This window comes from Pithys albifrons, chromosome 9 (genome assembly GCF_047495875.1).
Source record: "Pithys albifrons albifrons isolate INPA30051 chromosome 9, PitAlb_v1, whole genome shotgun sequence".
Classification (NCBI taxonomy): domain Eukaryota; kingdom Metazoa; phylum Chordata; class Aves; order Passeriformes; family Thamnophilidae; genus Pithys; species Pithys albifrons.
The window spans coordinates 22274402-22293120 of NC_092466.1; the positions used below are offsets into that span (position 1 = coordinate 22274402).

An 18719-nucleotide genomic window follows, 5' to 3' on the forward strand; every position below is an offset into this window, starting at 1 on the left:
CAATTATGCCTGATCTGTCAGGGAAATGCCATTAAGTTAATTTTAACAGGTTCTGTTGCCTCTTTGTTTTTAATGCTAGCATTCCTTCTTCTCATTTTAAGTATGGTAGTACTTAACTTTTTCTCCTTTTTAAACATCCCATTTTAAAGCCACACAATTTACTGACATAAAAAAAAGCTCTGTCAATAATTTTTATCCCTGAAGTACCAATTCCACATTGTTACATGGTTTAAGAGAATAACTGCAAACTTTTCACTGTTTAAATGTTATTTTATTAAATATCTTCAGTTCAAGGTTTCATTGTAACAAAGCTATGAAGGTTCTACCAACATTCAGACCAAACAAACAAACACAAGCTAACTTTAATTATTTCTATATCATGCAAAAATTCTGCATCAAATGCCTTCCATTTCCTGTTTAAAATGTGATATTTATAATATATATTATATAGATGCTTACATTAGCCCCTTAAGAGAACATTAAGAATGCTAAAGGTGTACAGCTGTGTTTGATAATGGCCATACCAAGCTAAGGTTCTCATTAACTTAAAAGGAAACAAAACAAACAAAAAAATCCAGAAGAGTTTGTCTCCAATACTGTGCAAAAACAAAAACCCCAACAGTTCTGTTCTTTTAAAATTTTCTCTGAAAGATGCATATACTTAATACAGAGGGTTCTTTTTTAATTATTGGTAATCATCAGGTAAAGAGACAAAGGAAGATTAGACCGAAAGAAGGCATGCATAATGTTTTGTATTTATCTTTTTTAAATGGCATAATTGTAATCTGTTTGCTCTCTGTGGCTTAAAAAAAGTCTGAATAAAATATCGAGGCTTTTCACTTTTCCACTTCACTCACTGGCTTAGTGCTGTCTTAAAAATGTTTTGAAATAATAAAATTTAGTGTTTGCCCCCCACGGGTTCAATCCCCACACTTCTCCCTGGGATAGTGGAGGGAGGAAGAAAAAAGTGTTTGCTTAAACAAACCTAGGAAGTGTGGATAGTCTTTTCCTTCATCAGGGGTTAGCTCTTCTAATCCTAGTATGGGATAACACCTCTCTAACAAAGAGAGCAGAGTGCTATCTGTTGCATATTGACAGCTCCACTTTGTGCAACAGTTTTAATTTTCTGCATTTTTTTGAATAAGTACTAAATTTCCAAATTGTCTTTCGTCTCTTCTGTAGTCTGCAAAAACGTTGCCACACAGCTGTCAGTATGCTGTGAAGGCAATAATTTTAACTCCCTCTAAAGAAAATGGTTAGGGGTAGACAAATGCAAATAAAAGCACATCCCAACTTCTGCAAGTGATGCCTTCCTTTGGTCAAGACAAATCTCATCAGGTCTGCCAGAAAGGCCATTTTCTTCCTGGGGCTAGGCTCCCTCCTTGGTAAGGTCCACATTCCCCACCCGATGAATAAAGGAACTGAACTCCTTTTGCAGCAAAGAAAAGAAAGGAAGATGAATTGGCCCAAAGGACAAACATCAGATCACATGTGCTCATTCCCTTTGCCCTCTATTTCATGAGGTATCCTCTAACACCCAGAGGTAACATGGGGAGGTGGCCTAGAATCCTTCAGCTACAGCTTTTGAGGTTCTGATCTGACAGTTTTCTGTGTTACAACATCACTGTAAAAAATAGAAAAATTACCCAAATAAACACTAGGAAACATGACACTTACAAACATCAGATGGGTTAGTGGTAGGGAGAAGCACCTGGCTGGGGCTGCTGGCTCCCACTGCTATTTTACTCAGAGACCAAACAAATCAAACAGGAGGCCAGGTAACCCCTTTAATTCTATGGGTGCATATATTTCAGTATAAAAAACACACGCTATTTATGCCTCATATAGGAGTGTATGTGCAAGTTTTCATGAAGAACATAACACTAAGTTTTCTGTCTGCTTCTTAAGGAACATGTGTTCTGCAGCACTGTGGATCCCAACTATACTACTAGAAAGGAAATAAAGGATAGAAAATCCCATACATATACCCTCTTCCTCTAAAATCTCTGCTCTTAATGCAATGGTTTTTTATTTTGTTAAATTAAATAAACGGGCTTCAAAACTCCCTGTTTGGCCAGGTAGTGGCTGTTTCTAAAACCAGCATCACTAAGGAGTGAACCTCTGTTCAAGTTATATTCACTTAAACCCATTTTTTAATCTCTGCTCCCATCTTTAGTTTTAAATCAATATCCCATTTTGTCTTACTTCTTAAAAAACAAAAAATAAAGAATGAAACAAAACAAAGTCTGTTTTGGGATCCAGCAGCCGAGCAACCAGCTTTCCATAGCGTTCTTGCTGTGCAGAAATCTACGAAGAAACAGGCTGAAGTCAGACTGCCGGGCAACACGAAGAGAAGCGCCTCCTCTCTCTTTAACCCCAGTCCACACTGGCTCCTCTGGAGTCTCCTTGCCACCTCTCACCGGTTGAAGTTGCAGCACAGCCCGAACGCGATATTAACTTCCACCGTGGCTTTGCGGAGCACAGTTCAGCCATCCGCTGCTCAAGCCGCCTCATTTTCTGCTCTCCCTGTCTTTCTCTCTCCTTCACTTTTGCTTTCCCCCTCACTTCATTTTTGATAGATGTTCCGGTTGCTGCCATTTTCTTAGCCCTGGGGGAAGGGGCATGTTGGATAATCTGTCATTTATTTAGCATTATTCCTGTTTTTTATTATTTTATACAAACAACATGTCTTTTTTTTTTTTTTTAGATTTAAAAACACCTTCGTACAGCAGAAACAGACACGATGGATCCATGGAAAACAACAGAAAGGCAGCGCCCGGAGCATCAGATGCATGCAGGGTTTCGTGCATTTGGCTGCTGCCTGTTTGTAATTTGTATTTATTTTTTTAACGTCAAAACAGACATGACCGTTGCTGTCACTCAGGCACTCCAGAGCTGCTTGCTAAGAAGATATTGCCCTCCAGCTGAGTATCTCCACAAGTTGCTGCAGTCAGGAAGAGGTAGTGTCCACCCAGAAAGGAGGGGGGAGAACAGGATGGGAGATGAAAGGAAATAAAACCAACCATTAGCTGTATACAATTTAAAAAGCAAGTTTTCTACAGGATATTACTTGGTGTAGGTAGAAACCCCTCCTAACACCACAGACTGGAGCTCACCAGGAGAGCTCTAGAGAGGCACTCTCCCTTCCGGCTGCCTGAGTGTGCCAATGAAAATGAACTACTTGCTAAAATTAATTACATGCTTCACTGGAGCAGACCTGGGCCCGCTATCTAATAGCAGCAATGTACAAGTTGAAGAAGTTTCCTAAGGGGTGCTCAAAGGCTCTAGTCCTAAGGAACAGTTTCTGCCTCACTTCCTGTTTACTTTTGCCTTGAACTGAAAGATGAGCCTTTCTGTTTTTCTTAGGGATTTTTTTTAAGTCTTCAATTATTTTGTCTCTGATTGTTCTTAATATTTAGAAAAGTGTATGAGCTTTTCTGCAGTTTTGTGAAATTGTAGCCCTAGTGACTGCTTTTAGCAAAGCTTCCTCATAGCTTATTTTCATGTGCCAAATTACTGGATTTATTCTGTTAAAGTCTGGGATTTTTTCACGTTTGTTTAGCACTGTCCTGTGATGAAGGTATAGCCAAAACCTTTTTTCTATGATTTCTTTTGCAAATCTTTCTAGAATCTCTCTTATTAGTCTTCTTCCTTCTTGGTTCCTACTCTGTCCTTACACGTAAGTGCTCTGATTAACATCAGATTTCTTTATGGCTGCAGTTTTCTTTTGAGATGACTTACCCAAAACTGAACTCTGCCTTCCAGGTGAGAATAGACCACTGATTTCTATTTAAGCATTCTTATTCACCTCGTTAATTCTTCATCCCTAGTTCTCAGGCCCATGGGCCAACACTGTCCCAAAATGATTCAGTGCATTCAGACTGGGGCTGCCCACACTGACCCCATTGATAATTGCATCTGGGTACAGCTCCTTCAGAACTCAGAAATGCATGCAAATACTTCAGCTTCTATTTAGCTTGCAATTTTTTTAAAATCCTGTTTTAACCAATATTTTGCGGTTTGGAAATAGTTTCTGCTCCGCAGTTTACAGAAACCCTCTAGCACATACTTTTGGAGGGTTCCAGCATTTCAGCAGCCAAGAAACATACCTCTTCTGTAGCAGCTAAAAGTTTCCATTCCTAAACTTACTCAGAACTCCTAGGCATAGCCACTGAGCCATACTGATCTTTAATTTAATAATTTATTCTGCATATTTTTTGGACTAAATCCAGGACAGAAGTCTCCCTCAACATTTCTTTGGTGAAATCTGATGTAAATTTTTGAGCTTTCTTGCAAAGGCTTTATCCTTCTCATTGACTTACTCCCTGGAAATTCAGCTGATTGTCCAGCTCTCTTGCAAGCTTCCCTGCGTCTGGTGCCCCCAACTGGCTTTTGCTTTTCAAATTCCATCTGTGACCTCTGCAGTTTGCTTGTGATAGTTCACATTCCTTTCTATTGCTTTCAGTAGGGATGAATACCTTACAATATTTAGGAATAAAAACTGTTCTTGGCGTAGGTCCCAAGTAGTTCACAGAACTGGGACTCAAGTAGCAACTATATTTGAGTGGTTCATCCCCAAACGACTGCATTAAAAAAGAGTCCCTCCCAGTTGTAGATGTTTGTTGTATTTTCCCTTAAATAGAAAATCTTTAGTAAAAAGGTTCTAAGATTAGGAAACCTACATCTTTAGATGAATATAATGTATACTTCAGTATAAAACAAAAGGAGGCAGAAAGACTTTGTACTTTTAACTAAAAAAACCCAGGAAGGCAATAAACTAGAATGCCTAAATGCTGCAGAAGTAAATGGATCAGATGTCCCTCAGGAGCAAGCAACAAGCATTTTTTCATGGCAGATTTTAAAATCAAAGTTCTTCCAATGTGGCAAGTTAATTGGGGAGTATTTTAAATCGTCTCATGTTATTATTTGTTTAGATGTTTTTCCTTTCTGAGTTTTCTCAACATGGTACATTAAAAAGCTTTTGCTTCTCAGAAAATCTGTAGTAAAATTTATATGAATAAATTTTTACCCCTTATGGCATAGAAATTTTTCTGAATGGATTCTACAATATCCTTTCTAGAATATGACATGCTCATCAAAAAAGTTTTCTGAAATGCCCCCCTGCATGAAAAGGTAGATCCCCGATAGGAGTGAAACAGCAAAACTGTGCACAGCATGAGGTACTCTTCCTCTGCTCTGGATTAGCAGTCTGTCCTTGGACAGACCTGAGTACCTGGAAGCACTGCTGCTACGAGGGTACCTACACTCCGGAACAGCTGTCTGACACATGACTCCCATTCTTCAGGAGTGGAAGACAATTCTACTGAGACAGAACTTAAAGAAACACCAACTACAAGAGGAAATTTTCAGTCTACAGTCAACTAAATCTGGTTCTCTCTCAGCTAGCTAAACAGCCTTGAATGCTGAATTCCCACATACAGCAGCCCTATGTATGATAAACTCCTTTTCCCTGGCAGTCCATACCCATGTTTGATCCTCACTGGAGAGGTGCTGCAGGAGCTCCAGAGCAGTGGTAGTGGACATTGAGCCACTTGCCATCTCGGCGGTGCCAGACACGGGTCTCTTCAGACTGTGTGGTGCGGGGCCGGCCCTGGCCGTCAATGTACTGTGTCAGGCGAATGTACGCAATGCAGGCAGCGTCTTCACCAATGACATGGACGTGGGGGTTCAGGATGGTCGTGTGAATTGGCTTGCTGTTCTTCGACAGCACTGGCAGAAGATGCAAAACCATCAGATTCATTTCACTGCTAAGAAGGAACAGCCTCCCACGTTCTCCAACCTCTTTTGTATTCCACTCACCTTCCACTGGATTCTGGGATACAATAAAAATTGCTTCTGTGATTTTTCAGGCAAAATCCAAGCAATTCTCTCCCCTATCACCTGTTGTTTTCCTTAGGAACTGCATACTTATTGTCTAGAACCTCCTTGGCCCCTTTGCTCCCTCTGCAAAGCATACTTGCCACTTCTTCAACATCAGCTCTGCTGTGTCTTCAGTTACAGGAAAAGATCTTTTATTTACAGAATATTGTTGCAAAGGAGTCAATAATCAGGACATCTTTAAGCTAGGCCAGCATTAAATATAAACAAGCCTCAGAGAAGTGTTAAAATCACTCCGTAACAGGCTGTTGAGAGAGACAAAGTCTCTGCATACTTAGAGCACTACAAACTGCTCATACTAACGACCTTGATCTAACCCCCAAAATAAAACAAATTGAAAGGCTCAGGATTTAAATTTCAATTATCTCATCCTGTGGAGACATCCAGGAAGGGAGACAAATCCACTAGTATAAATGATAGTTTCTCCTAACTCTTTTTCCTGCCCCAGGCTGACAAGGTGGCCCTTGTATCCACCTAACAGGTTCATTAGGTGTTAGAGATCTGAAACCATTCAGGGAAAAGTCAAAGTGAAGACATCTTTATGTCTGACCATTCAGTATGTCTACCCTAAACAAACATGTTGATCCCACCAAAATCCAATTATATTTTCCATTTTCATATCAGTAAGAAGTCCAGTGCCTCAAACTTTTAAAGCTCCTGCAATCCATGCTTACAAAATATTTGCACCTGGCAGGTTGTATGTCTAGAGTGAAGGGATGTAGGTGTTAGAATTGAAATAGTTGCTGAGTAGGCTTTTTGAGAGAAAGGTTGCTGGCTTTTATGAATGCATTGTAACCCAAGCACAACCAAGTTCTTGCTGATTCTGATAGCCAGGAAAAAAAAACACAAGGGCAATTTTCCCCAAAAAAATGTGGCATAAAGGAAGTTGTGTTACCAAATCTACCCACTCACAGTTTTCAAAGTAAAACTTATGGAAATCCATTCCTTCAACCAGGTTCCCCAGTGCTTCAGGTTCAAATGAGGTCAAGCCAGGATCACAGATTTTTCTGCAAAGAAAAGCACCAGGCTTACAGTTTGCCTTTGAGTCCAAGCACTATTTACACAGTAAAGAGCTGGTACATCATTTGACTCACACCCTCTGACCCCTTAACTACATCTCCCTACTCCAAGGACTAAGCTCCTGAAGGGCTCAGTCCCACTGCAGCAACATGGAGCCAATTAGCTGGCATTTCATATAAAACGAACCTCTAGGTTTTTGGCTTTTCTTTTATTCTTTCTGCTCATGTCATTACCCACTCTGCTACTTTTCCTACAAACCCAGGATATTTTCCTTTTTTTGCTCCTGTTGCTGTTTGATACCTGACTTCTACTTGATATTCATTTAGATCTTTACTATATCCTCTAGTCCTAATTGATGGAGGCTAAGAAGGATAAAACATTTTACCACCCCTGACTGCATGACAACTCCCCATACCCAGGAGCCACAGCATCACTTGCACGCAAACTGATAAACAACCTGTCAGAAGACATCTATACTTACGTATAAGCCTCAAAATCTCCATTGTTGATGGCCTCTATCAGCTGCTCTGTTATCTTAATGATCTCTTGCTTACGCACTGCAAACAAGAAGAAAAAGCAATTTAATTGTGCTTAAGACTTCAGTGGAAATACGGGGCTAGTGAGTGCTTCCTACAAGCAATTTGTAGAGCACCATTAGTCTAGATCTCATAGGATGCTGCTCCTTGCATTCTGGAGATATGCAGCAATGACAGCCATCCACATGAGAGTAAGGGGCAGTGGTATGAAAGGGAAATGGTGATCCCATAATGCAGGGAAAAAGGAAATAGAGAGGCCATGTTCAGGTTTTTTTCTTCTAGAAAGGTTTAAGGCACCAGAGGTGTCTCCTGAAAGACAGCCTGAGGTGTTTCTGGGGAGTCTGACCAATGAACGTCAGTGAACCTGCCCATGTGAAGCACTTGTGGAAAACCTTCACCACAGTAGTCATATACAAATGGCCACCACACAGATCAAGCCAATTGGAAAATGTCTCCCAACAACTTGCCAATGCCTCAGCTATTATGAATGCTGCAAATAAGCGACTGGGACATGTAGGAATGACTTCTGCAAGCTAGAAAGACAACCGCAGCAGGATGGATGGGTTGCATGAACAGGTTCTAACTATATGCTAGTGGCCACTCCATTCTTCAGGCAGTTAGCTTGTGCCAATCCCTACTGCACCATTCTTTTCAACACTCTGACAGCACTGCCATTAACCCAGCCCAGCACACTGAACTTTAAGAAAAATGAAGTCTCCTGGGCTGTCTACTGTTATTTGGCCCCTGTCTGGCCAGCACCTCTTCACTCTCTTCTCTTGGTTCCCCACAGCAGATTACCCAGGCCCCATCACCTCTGTGGTGTTCCATCATCCATGCTGATCTCAAGAATTCTTAACATTAGCAAAGTTTGAATCAGGTCTGTTACATAACACAATTTCAGTTATAAGACTACACGTGCACCTTACCTATGGTATCTAGGCATGAGCCTATAGGCACAACCTCACATATCTTCAGCCTTCCCCACACCTGTAGGTAGACTGTCCCGTACTTTTAGGTGCATTTAGGAGGTGCTCTAGTATTATCTACAATATTAACAGATAATATGCAATTCCTACCACCAGAAGTGCCATTACGTGCCCTTTAGCACCTAAAATTTAGGTCTCTGAAATGGAAACGGTCACCTTACTGTTCCTCCTTTAGACTCTGAAAGAAACTGGTACTTCTGGAAGTCTCATCTAGGCATCTTAGATACTTATCATTAGGGGAATGGTGTTTAAATCCAACCTACTGTCTTTGCATGTTCAAGTCAGGGAAACTGAATTCTACTCTAAATGTCAGAAGATGCTAGACTGAACTGCACCCCCCTGGAAAACTTTCATCCACACATGCATTTCATCCCACCATACATAAGTGCAGTTGGAAGAGCAACAAGATGATAATCTCACTGGTTATGAAAGATGTCTGCCTCTACTCTGGAAATCAGTTTAGAGAATTGTACTACCCCACTAGCTACAAAAACCCCTCAGTCAGGGGGCATCTGACTAATAAGAGTAAGGGAGATGGTTTTGCCCTGCAGACTGTATAGACTTTTAAATATTCAAATATATATACAGGGAATGCGTCAAAACGACACAGTAGGCTCTGTCTATCGGGACAAATGTCCTTACAAGCAAGTTGTCTTGGATTGCTTCCACATGAAGTATAGCTCCTCGTTGGACCTCCCACCCATGCAGCACCAATGATGTCCGGAAGATGGAGTCCGTGGGAAAGGCTCCATTTGGGATGAGTGAGGGACTGCAGACCCCAGCCGCCGTGTGCTGACTCATGTCAAAAAGACTTCCACCCCCTTCACAAGTGCCTCGGTGCAGCCGCATCAGCCCTACACGAATCCATCCCATCAGACTGTGCTCGTCTCCTGCCTTTCACTACATGTGTCAAGCTAGAAACCGGCACGCAGGAGGTGACCACTTTATCCGAAGGACAGAGAGCCTCGGGATGTCAGGGGGTCGGCATTCACGGCTGCCGCTCCCGATGAATCCACGGGGCCTCCTCCCTGGCACGGCACAGGCGCAAACGGGAGGCGTCAGGCGCAGTCCAGGCACGGAGCGTGACCCGGGGCAGCGCTGCCCTCCCGCGTGCGAGCCCCGGCGGCAGCACCGCCCCGGCGGCCGCGCGGGCGGCAGGGCAGCGCTGCGGGCACACGGCCGGGCACACCGGCAGGGCACGGCAGGGCAGGGCAGCGCTGCGGGCACACGGCGGGCTCCGCTCGAACGGCCTGTCCGACCCAGGCCGGGTTTCTCCGCCCCTGCACGGTCCCCCGGCCGCCGCCGCTCCTGTCCTGGCTCTGGCCGGTCTGATCGCGCCGCTCCGTCCCTGCTCGGACGGACGGGATGAGGTGCACAGGAGCAGGGAGGAGAAAGGGGGAACTTCACGTCCAGGGTAACTAGCACCAGTTGCACTACTCCACTACCGCTATCCAGCTGCTAACTTACACGGTGCCCGGTTAAGTACAAAGGGAACTACTGGAGTTAGCAAAGGCTCCGACCGAGCACGCTCTAACTCCAATGTCTGCCCTGGGCTGTCCCAGGCATGAAGCTTCTCTTCACAAGACTGCGTAGCTGCAAAACAAATGTAAGCGTTAAAATAATAAACGAACAAAAATTAGAAAGCAAAATAAAAATCAACAAAGAAGTACAGAGACACACAGCCCCAGCCCCTGTCGGCACACAGACACATTCACATCCCATAACTTTGACCTGCTTTCTTGCCTCTGTCACATCACCTGAGCCAGACACTGCGTGGGGCCACCCGAGGACTGATGCAAAAAGTGCAGCAGGAATTGCACTAATGCTGCTGGGAGGCAGTTTGAGGGTGACCTAAAATACTGGTCGGAGTAGTGACAGAGCAGCATGAGGGCAAGTACAAGATGGGATGGAAAGAGAAAGAAAGTAGGGACATCCAAATCACTGCAAATCTCAGTGGGGCGGGAGAACACTGCCCAGCTTGGCAGAGAAGTGACCTGGCACTCCTTAGTGTACCAAGCAGGGCCTTGCTGCTACAAGCAAGAGGAAGCAGTTAATAAGAAAGCAGTGATGACAGCTCACAGCAAAAACGACTTCAGAAGAGATCATTTCCCTTCCATTCTGGCCAGGCAAAACACCTTTCCCATTGCACCTCACAAACCAGCGGTTTGACATCTTTACAGCTACTTGAAAAATAAGTAAGAGAGATGCTCCAACTGCTGCATCATATGAGATTCTGGTGCTGTGTGCAGGAAATCAGGAAACCATGACAAGAAGAGACAGAAGAGGGTATGATTGTTCTTTCCTTCCCAGACTGACCTGAACAGAATCAAATATTCCATATGTTCCCAACTCACACTAAGGATCCTTCTATTACTGCTTTAAATAGTCAGGTAGATAATAAGGTATGTCTGTGTAGGGGAAAGGCTGGGAATCTCACCTACATTTTCTCAAACCTACTAGCTTTTTTTTATATGCATTTTCAGAGTTTTTCAGCCATGGACTCCTCTATGGAGATGGCCAGTTCAGGAGATATCAGACAGGTGTTACCATAACTCACAGGTTAACCCTGGTACCCTCTAACTGAGCTAGCAAGACAGTCACACAAGGTAAAGTTCATGACAGACAAATGCCCTTCAGAGCCAACATTATCCAAGAATTTTCACTCAGAGGACCTGACAATAGGTTCAGAAATGCTATGGGGTCTTCCAGCAGCCACAGCCTCCCTTTCAAAGCATCCTTGAAGCAGTCTATAAAAACTGGGTTTTGTTCCTTTGGTACTTCTGAGCACCATCCATGTCTGGAATCCTCAAAAGTTCTTGACAAGTGAGCCTCATGTATCTCCCCCATAAGCAAACCTTCACCATTGACCCCATTTACCACAAGGAAAATTAAGAGATGCAGTAACTTGACTGAGGAAACCCCAGAAGGCAGTTCTCTGCAGAGCACTCCATGTCTCACCCAGATGAAAGCAAGGGAATGAAATTAGCTAGGATGAGGTTTTTTGTTGTTTTTTTTTTTCCAGAAAGGGAGAGAAACATTTGGAATATTTCAGTGTGCAAAGGAGGGTATTTTGCAGGAAGGGAGATGATTTCTTTTAATTCTGGAGTACTGGAAATGAAAAATCAACATTTTGGAAGGAAACTGAGGAAAGGAAAAATCTTGGGGAAGGAGAAATGGAAAGGGTGGAGGGAGGGGTGGGAAAAAGATGCTGTGAACACTGCACTCCTGGACTTACTGGCTGAGAAACAGAGAGAAAGCTGGGACTGCATGGACTCAGTCTGTGTTTTGCTCTCACTGTGCCTCCGTCCTTCAAGCACTGAGCTGCCGTCCCCGGTGGAGAGAGGGGGAGCTAGCATGGCAGGGAATTAAAACACAAACACAAACAAAACACGCAAGTTCAGTAAATAAAAAAAGAGAAAGGAAATAGGAGTACATTAAAGAAACCACAATGCTGGGCACAAAACATGCAGGAGTATCCTCCAGGGCAAAGCCAAGTAGACAGCTCTACAACATGAACCTGCTGTGCAGTTTAGAATGACACAAGGGCAGGGGGGTTGGGGAGGAATGACACACACCGCCTTTAGCCCCACCACAGTGGAAACTACATATCCCTGAGGCAACTGTCACTGATGGATAAAGATGATGTCTCTTACAGCACAGCAGAACTGATCTGTGTAACCTGGTGTCTGATCAAAATAAGATGTTGGCAGAGGAACTGCACAAGCACTTCCCCTTTCCCAGAGTCATGGCTATGCAGAACACTGAGAACCCCAACACTCCTAAATCTTTGGTCTACTTAGTTTTGCTCAAGTACTTGCTTATCTTAAAATGTGGAAGGGCAGGAGTGGAAAAGGAACACTGGTGAACACTGCTACACTTAAAACCGAAGCACTAAAATTACCAGATCTGGCCGCAGCACAAATCAGTACTGTGCAAACTCCTTCCCTCCCAATCACCATTCAGAAGCTCTGTTCTATTATAATTGTAACAAAATTTTCTACCCTCTGCCAAAAAAACCCAAACACAGTTTTGATCTGCAGCAATGTAGCCCTATACAACTCTATAGATTTAGCCCGGACCAGCTGCCCTTCTTCGTCCCCATCTCCTGTTCCAGTCCTAGCCTTCTTTTCCTCACAGTATTTGTGTTCCTGACTTACATGACCCATTGATTGAACTGGCTCAAGCATGGGACCTCTCCTGAACAAAAGGTGCCAGAGGAGACAAAATTCTAGAGAAATATCTGTTCTGGACAGCTATCCAGCAGAGACAGATAAATGAAATTCATTACCACACTACAAAACCCACCCCAATCCCATCTCTCAAAGTGAGGTCCTTAAATCATGGATTACTTTTTGGCAAAAAGGTGGGAGCTAGAATACTGTCCTGTAATGAGGCCAGGTTTTATCTGAAACAATCTGTTTTGCAGAGCTCACAGGCATGCATTTCACTGGCATCCATTTCTGCTCTCTCTGACTCCTCAGAAGAGGAGCCAGCAGCTTGTGATAAGCCATGAGGAAAGCACCAGGAACTAGCCCACCTGACAGAGGTGACATTGCTGTTACATCACAAGGTCAGCACTGATTTTTCCCTGGATATGTAACTCAGATGGACTACAGGGAGAATGTGAACACCTCTTTCTCAAAATGCAAGCCTTTAACACATTTGCTCCAGAATGCAAACTGCATTCATCCACCCTGAACCTGCTCATTCAGGAAAATGTCTGCTTGTCCTTCATTAGGGAAATCAGACAAAATACAGCTGCTCAAACAACGTGAGCAGACATGGAACTTGAAGCTCCTTTATTTAAAGAGTTCAACAAGCACAGAATACTTATGATATGGTCACTGAAAGGCGTGAAATCTCTTCTTGGCCTCTCCCTCTACTGATATCTCAGTCAAAGACATGAAAAATCCTTTCCATTGAGAGATGACGGGTTGAGAATTATCTTCATCTTAGAAATAAAAATAGACCTGAATATAAAAAATAACAAGGGAACTGTGTGCACATCACTAAGGAGATTCTCAGAAAGTGGTGAAAAGGGAGACTGAGTAGTAACAGAAAATTTCTCCTCCCTGTAACCTACAGTGAAGCAATCAAGTAGACTTCAAACCTCAAAGGACTGGTAGGGATTTTCCACGCCTAGAAATGGACTGGAGATGAACAGAATATGACATTTGCAAGAAAACGAATTCCAACTCTGAGATAAAAACAAATTAGCTTGGGGCAAACAGTATTTATATACCAGAGGCCCAACGCATGGTCCCACTGTAGCGGGAATGACAGCATCATGGCGAATTTATGAACTGAGTCACACAGAAATTTGGGAAGCTAGTTCCAGGCAATGATCAAGTGTCCCGGATCCCTTGTCTACACTCAAGTGTGTTAGAAATTACAGGCAAAACACCTACCTTTCAGATCCTCATCTTCAGTCGTGGTGTTACAGCTCTCTGTGGAACCCTGTGTGGTAGAACAGAGCATTACCAGACATCAGCAGTCAGGACCATGAGCAAATAGTTTGATTTGTTTGTGAAGAAAGATGGGAAAACATTGGCAGGGGTGGCAGGGAGAGGATGATACAAGGAAGATTTGGATGAAAGCAGCTAAATACTAAGCAAAACTTAGCAGCATCTCTGCTCAGCTTTTGCATGTTCAAGCTGTTCACCCAGAACTTTTTAAGTGCAGAAGTTACCAAACTCTGTCAAATGAAATCAAATTAGAGCTGCTTCTGCTTGGAAGAAGAATAGCCACAAGAAGCTAAAGAAGGGCTCCTAAGCTTTCTCAGAGGAAGTCTCCAGAAGAAACAAGAAGTACCTAAGTGCCTATATCTTCTTTTCCATCCCACAAATGAAAGAGAGTGGTGATTACACACCCGGGTAGGAAAGAGATGTTAATATCCGAACAGTTGTCTTTACTAAGCCTCCTCCAGAGACCCACATCCATATAACACAACCCTCCTAGTCTACTGCCAGCAGTATTCAGGAGCATGCTAAAAACCAGACATTGGAAAGGTAGAAACTGAATTAAGACACACAAAGACAGAAGCAGAGATTTCTCTGGCAACACTCCCATCCCTTACCTTTATGCCATCTGTAGCATTATGGACAACAGTTGTTTGAGGCTCCTAGGAAAGGATGGAAGAATCATTAAACTCCAGTTCAAAAGCATGCTCTCATTTCTTTTCACTACCCAGCAAGTGGAGAAAAGGTGACTGACATTAAAAAAAATAAAATCAAACCACAAACTCCAAACAGCACACATGTGCCTGCATGTGTGCGCACACACTTCCCGCACAGATTTCCTTGAGAGAGGCTGCACTAAAAGCTACAGTCGCAAGGAGACAAAGCCCCCAGCTTCCCTGCAATTGCCCCTAATTCCCAATTTGCTTCCAGTGATCCAGGCTGGCACAGGCACCAGACAGCAACCAAGCAGCCAGTCTGCACTCTCTGCAGTCATTCATGAAGTAATGACCCCTCTGCAGTGTCCTCACTGGAAAATGTTTCAGAAGGGGGAAAGTGGGAAGAAAGGATAATACTAGACTGGGGCCTTTGTCTCCCAATTTTTTGGAAAGGTTGATAGGTGTTTTACCCTGAAAAAGGGACATTCATAATTTCCATAATGAAAAGGGGATGAACCAGACCACCTCAATGCCTCTCAGAGAGGAGTTGCCAAAGGCACATTTCTCTAAGAGTCTCTAAAATGAGCTCCAATTTCAATAATAACAGTATTTAGTAATTTAGAAAGGCTCTCTCAGTATCAATAACATGAAGAAAGCCAGCAAAAGGAAAGCAGAAAATTATGAAGTGTCCCAAGAATCCTTCATCCTACAGCAAACAAAACCAACATCAAATTCCCCCCGCCCAAAAAATGCCAAATTCAACTCTCCAGAAACAGACAACAAAAAGCAGCTACCAGGCCTATGGGTGCTAACTAGCTCCTGCACTCATCCCTTCATTACCAGGACAAGACTTCAGGATCTTGTACCATCTCCTCCCACTGCTGTCACTCTTGCAGGGTGGCTCAGCGAGGGCACCAGGGACTGTGCCGGGCAGTGATGTACACTCACCCATCCACCTCTGCCACCCAATGCCTGCTCTTCCAAGTGACTGAGGCAGGCCACACACACCAAGCTGTGCTGTTCAGAGTACTTGGCACAGGGCACCTGTGCAGCCTGCACACAGCCCAGGCAGAAAATGCCAGCCCAGCAAGTCAGTGAGCTGCAGAGGATCAACTCAACTGAGCAGGCCAGATGGACTGTCAAAGGACTCCTCTGAAAGCTCTTTGTCTGCCCTCTCTTCTGTGGTGTCCTGAAGGCCATCCTTCATTTCCTGAGTGTTGGGAGAGTGGATGGAACTTGACACTCTGTTCTTCCAAAACCTCCCCAAAGCCGGCAGGAACAGTTGGACAGGACACACAGAACTATACAGGGATGGCACACAGGGAAGTCCAGGCAAGCTGCGATCCCCATATCCAACCACAGCTCTGCTCAGCACCCCCAACCCAAAGCCTGTGAGGCTGTGATCAGGCCCCATACCAGCACAGGGACACAGACAGAACGAAGCCAAAACATAAGCTGAAACAGAGCGGCACAAGCAGCACTCGGGAAGGGGGTGGGGGGAGAAGGGGAGAGGACAGAATCAAAATGAAACCAAACAGGAAAAAAATAGTGGTTGGGGAAGATACCATGGACGTCTGCACTGGGGGTGTTTCTTTTGCAGTGCTTACTATACTGGTTTTGTTGTTGCTCTGTGGCTGAGACAGAAAAACATGATTTTAGTTCCACTGCTGGGAAGCAGAGGCAGCAAGAAAATGACAGTATTGCTTCAACCCCAACCATCTCCTCAGACCCTCCCCTCCCCACAGGCTCAATCGGCAAGAAGAGAGAGGAAGGCATGCTAGCCGGGTCTCTGGACTTCATCCTTCTCTCTGAGGCAACAGAAGTTGTAAGGGATGTACCAAAATCCAAATGTACATGGACTGCTAGAGCTATAAGGAAGGAAAACATAAGAAAAAAAGACAGCAGCCCTAAGGGATGGGGAGAATCCTGCAATGAGCACTAATAAAAATATCTGGTGAAGGAGAATGAGAGATGGCAACAGTCCTGAGAGAAATAGACTACAGAAGTGAGAGATGCATGATAGTCAAGGTGCTGTCTCAAACAGGACACAAATGTGAGTCAAGTCTGAGGAGTTCCAAAGTGTACAGAAACAGTCCTAGGTATGTGATAATGCTGAGGGTTCCAGGGAATCTACCGATCCAAGGAAAAGTGTGGTCAGCCCTAGAAAAGGTAGAGAAAAGGTGTGTTGTATCCCTGCTGTGACCTGAACAATGAGATTTCCGGACCAAAATATGGAAAGGGATGGGATTGGAACACAAGGAAAAGGCCATATAGTTCTGCAAGTAGGAAGTTCTCTGGATGGTGCCTAGTAGTTTTTCATCTTTCTTCTTTTCCGTCTCTCTTGTAGCTGTGGCAGAAGAATAAAATCTCCATTTTCTGCATTCCTATAGCACAACAGTGAGGTCATCACCAGCTTGCTGAAAAGGAGCATCCCATTGTATCATGTACGTCAGTAATGTCAGGAATGAGCAAAGTCTGTGTTTGTAGGAAGCCAAACCTGTGTCCACTAGTGTATAGTTCCTAGCCCACGTGTAACCCCCACACCAGGTACATGGCTCTCATGCTGCCACACACCAGCAGCAATGTCAAAATCAGCACCGCAGGAGCCCCACTCAGAATTGTTGGTTCACAGACTGGGGTATCAAATGGGAGCTCTCAGCAGTGTGCCCTCACTGCCATGGCTCACTATCCCACTGTTCTCAGGGAGTGCAAACTCATACTGCAAAAATTCAGTCCCTCATCACCACACCACAAAGAATGTAAAAGTCAAATGCTGAGCTGGAAAACATCTGCCAAAGGTATAATTATGTCAACCAGTGACAGACCTTATAAGCTTGAGACTTCACACACACCTACTAATACTTCAGTTTGTCTTGACAAAAAACGTGTCTTGGCTTAACTATCGCTTTTGTAGAGGGAGAGAGGAGAAACAGAAGAAGAAGATTGGGCAAGTGGAGAGAGGAGGAAGTAGAAGAGAAAGGCATGAATAAATTCTTCAGAAGTCCATGGAAGAAAAAATAGGAGCATATGACACACTCAAACTCAAAGCTAAGAAAGGAGAAATACTACAGAAATTCTCTTTGCTGCCTCTTCCTATGTATCCCTGCATCGTCCTAAGACTCTGGCCTTCCAAGAGCTTTGCTTTCTGTGGATATTTCCAACCTGATGGCAGAAGAGATAAGTCACTGTGGATGTCAGAGGAGCAGATCAACCTGAAAAAATTAATCTCAAGCTATTTTGTGTCATAAACACAAGCAAACTTCTGGCAATGCCTGGGTCCACCTCTCCACACAGCACTGTGGTTCCTGTACTTCTTCAGAAACAGTGAACCTAATGCAGAGCTTTATCTTCCAAATCTTTTCCAGTGAGGGAAATGCAGCACATCTTTCTTAGTCCACTGGGATAAGGAGATAAATTATCATGACAGAAGGTAGACAAAAACAATTCCACTTTTTGGAAGGCTTTATCACTAAGGCCAAATAGGAAAACCAAAACCAAAACCCAAACAAACAACCAGGAAGCCAGTGTTCTGAAAAAAAAGTTGACAGCAGCTTGTTAGGTGTGGTATGTTGCCTTATAAAGTGCAAACCCACACACACTCAAAGCACACAGCCTACCCTCCAGACTGCACTGAGCACTCAGTTCATCCATCACACTCTTCTCCAGCCAGTGGGCAGAAGAAGACCAAGTATCATGTTTGCTAGTCCAGAATCACATCGCATTTTACTCTGGGATGGTCCCAATGAAATTAAAGGCAGCTAAGCCTAAGCATTTTTCACAGCTCTTTTTCAGATAGAGGTATCTGACATACTGAACTTCCTGCACACAGTCATGTCTTGTGGCCATCTAACCAACTGCTTTTCCCTGGAGGAAACCAGCCTTCCCTTCCCAGAGCCCTGGGTGCACAGCCAGCTCTTACCCCTCCTATTGCCAGCCAACATCACAGTCACTGGGCAGACTATGTTCCTTGGTAATTTGGTACAGCTCAAGTTAAAGGCACACAATTCACCTAAAAAGGTGCCAGGCCCTTCTTAAGACCTATGTAACATGATTAAACTTTGGCACAGCAGTTGGCAGCACTTCCTGAGCTAGACAAGAGACAGACAGACAGGCACAAACAACACAGAGGGTGCAAGAGAAAGAACAGACCAGTGCTCATATCGC

The 18719-nt window shown here is 43.9% G+C and overlaps 1 protein-coding gene across 5 annotated transcripts in view; it reads right to left on the bottom strand.

The window, feature by feature from the left end:
• Positions 1 to 255: 255 nt before the first annotated feature.
• Positions 256 to 18719, bottom strand: part of CAMK2G (calcium/calmodulin dependent protein kinase II gamma) — a 116535-nt gene continuing 98071 nt past the window's right edge. The window contains exons 15-23 of one of the 5 annotated variants that reach the window (XM_071564258.1): positions 16121 to 16189; positions 14517 to 14561; positions 13849 to 13897; positions 11676 to 11789; positions 9908 to 10033; positions 7400 to 7475; positions 6811 to 6905; positions 5485 to 5730; positions 256 to 2944 (exon numbers count right to left, since the gene is read on the bottom strand). In XM_071564258.1, the coding sequence (XP_071420359.1) occupies positions 5498 to 5730; positions 6811 to 6905; positions 7400 to 7475; positions 9908 to 10033; positions 11676 to 11789; positions 13849 to 13897; positions 14517 to 14561; positions 16121 to 16189 (807 nt within the window). In that variant the 3' untranslated portion in view covers positions 256 to 2944; positions 5485 to 5497. The remainder of the gene's footprint in view (positions 2945 to 5484; positions 5731 to 6810; positions 6906 to 7399; positions 7476 to 9907; positions 10034 to 11675; positions 11790 to 13848; positions 13898 to 14516; positions 14562 to 16120; positions 16190 to 18719) is intronic. The other 4 variants (XM_071564254.1, XM_071564255.1, XM_071564256.1 and 1 more) reach the window with 4 other exon arrangements.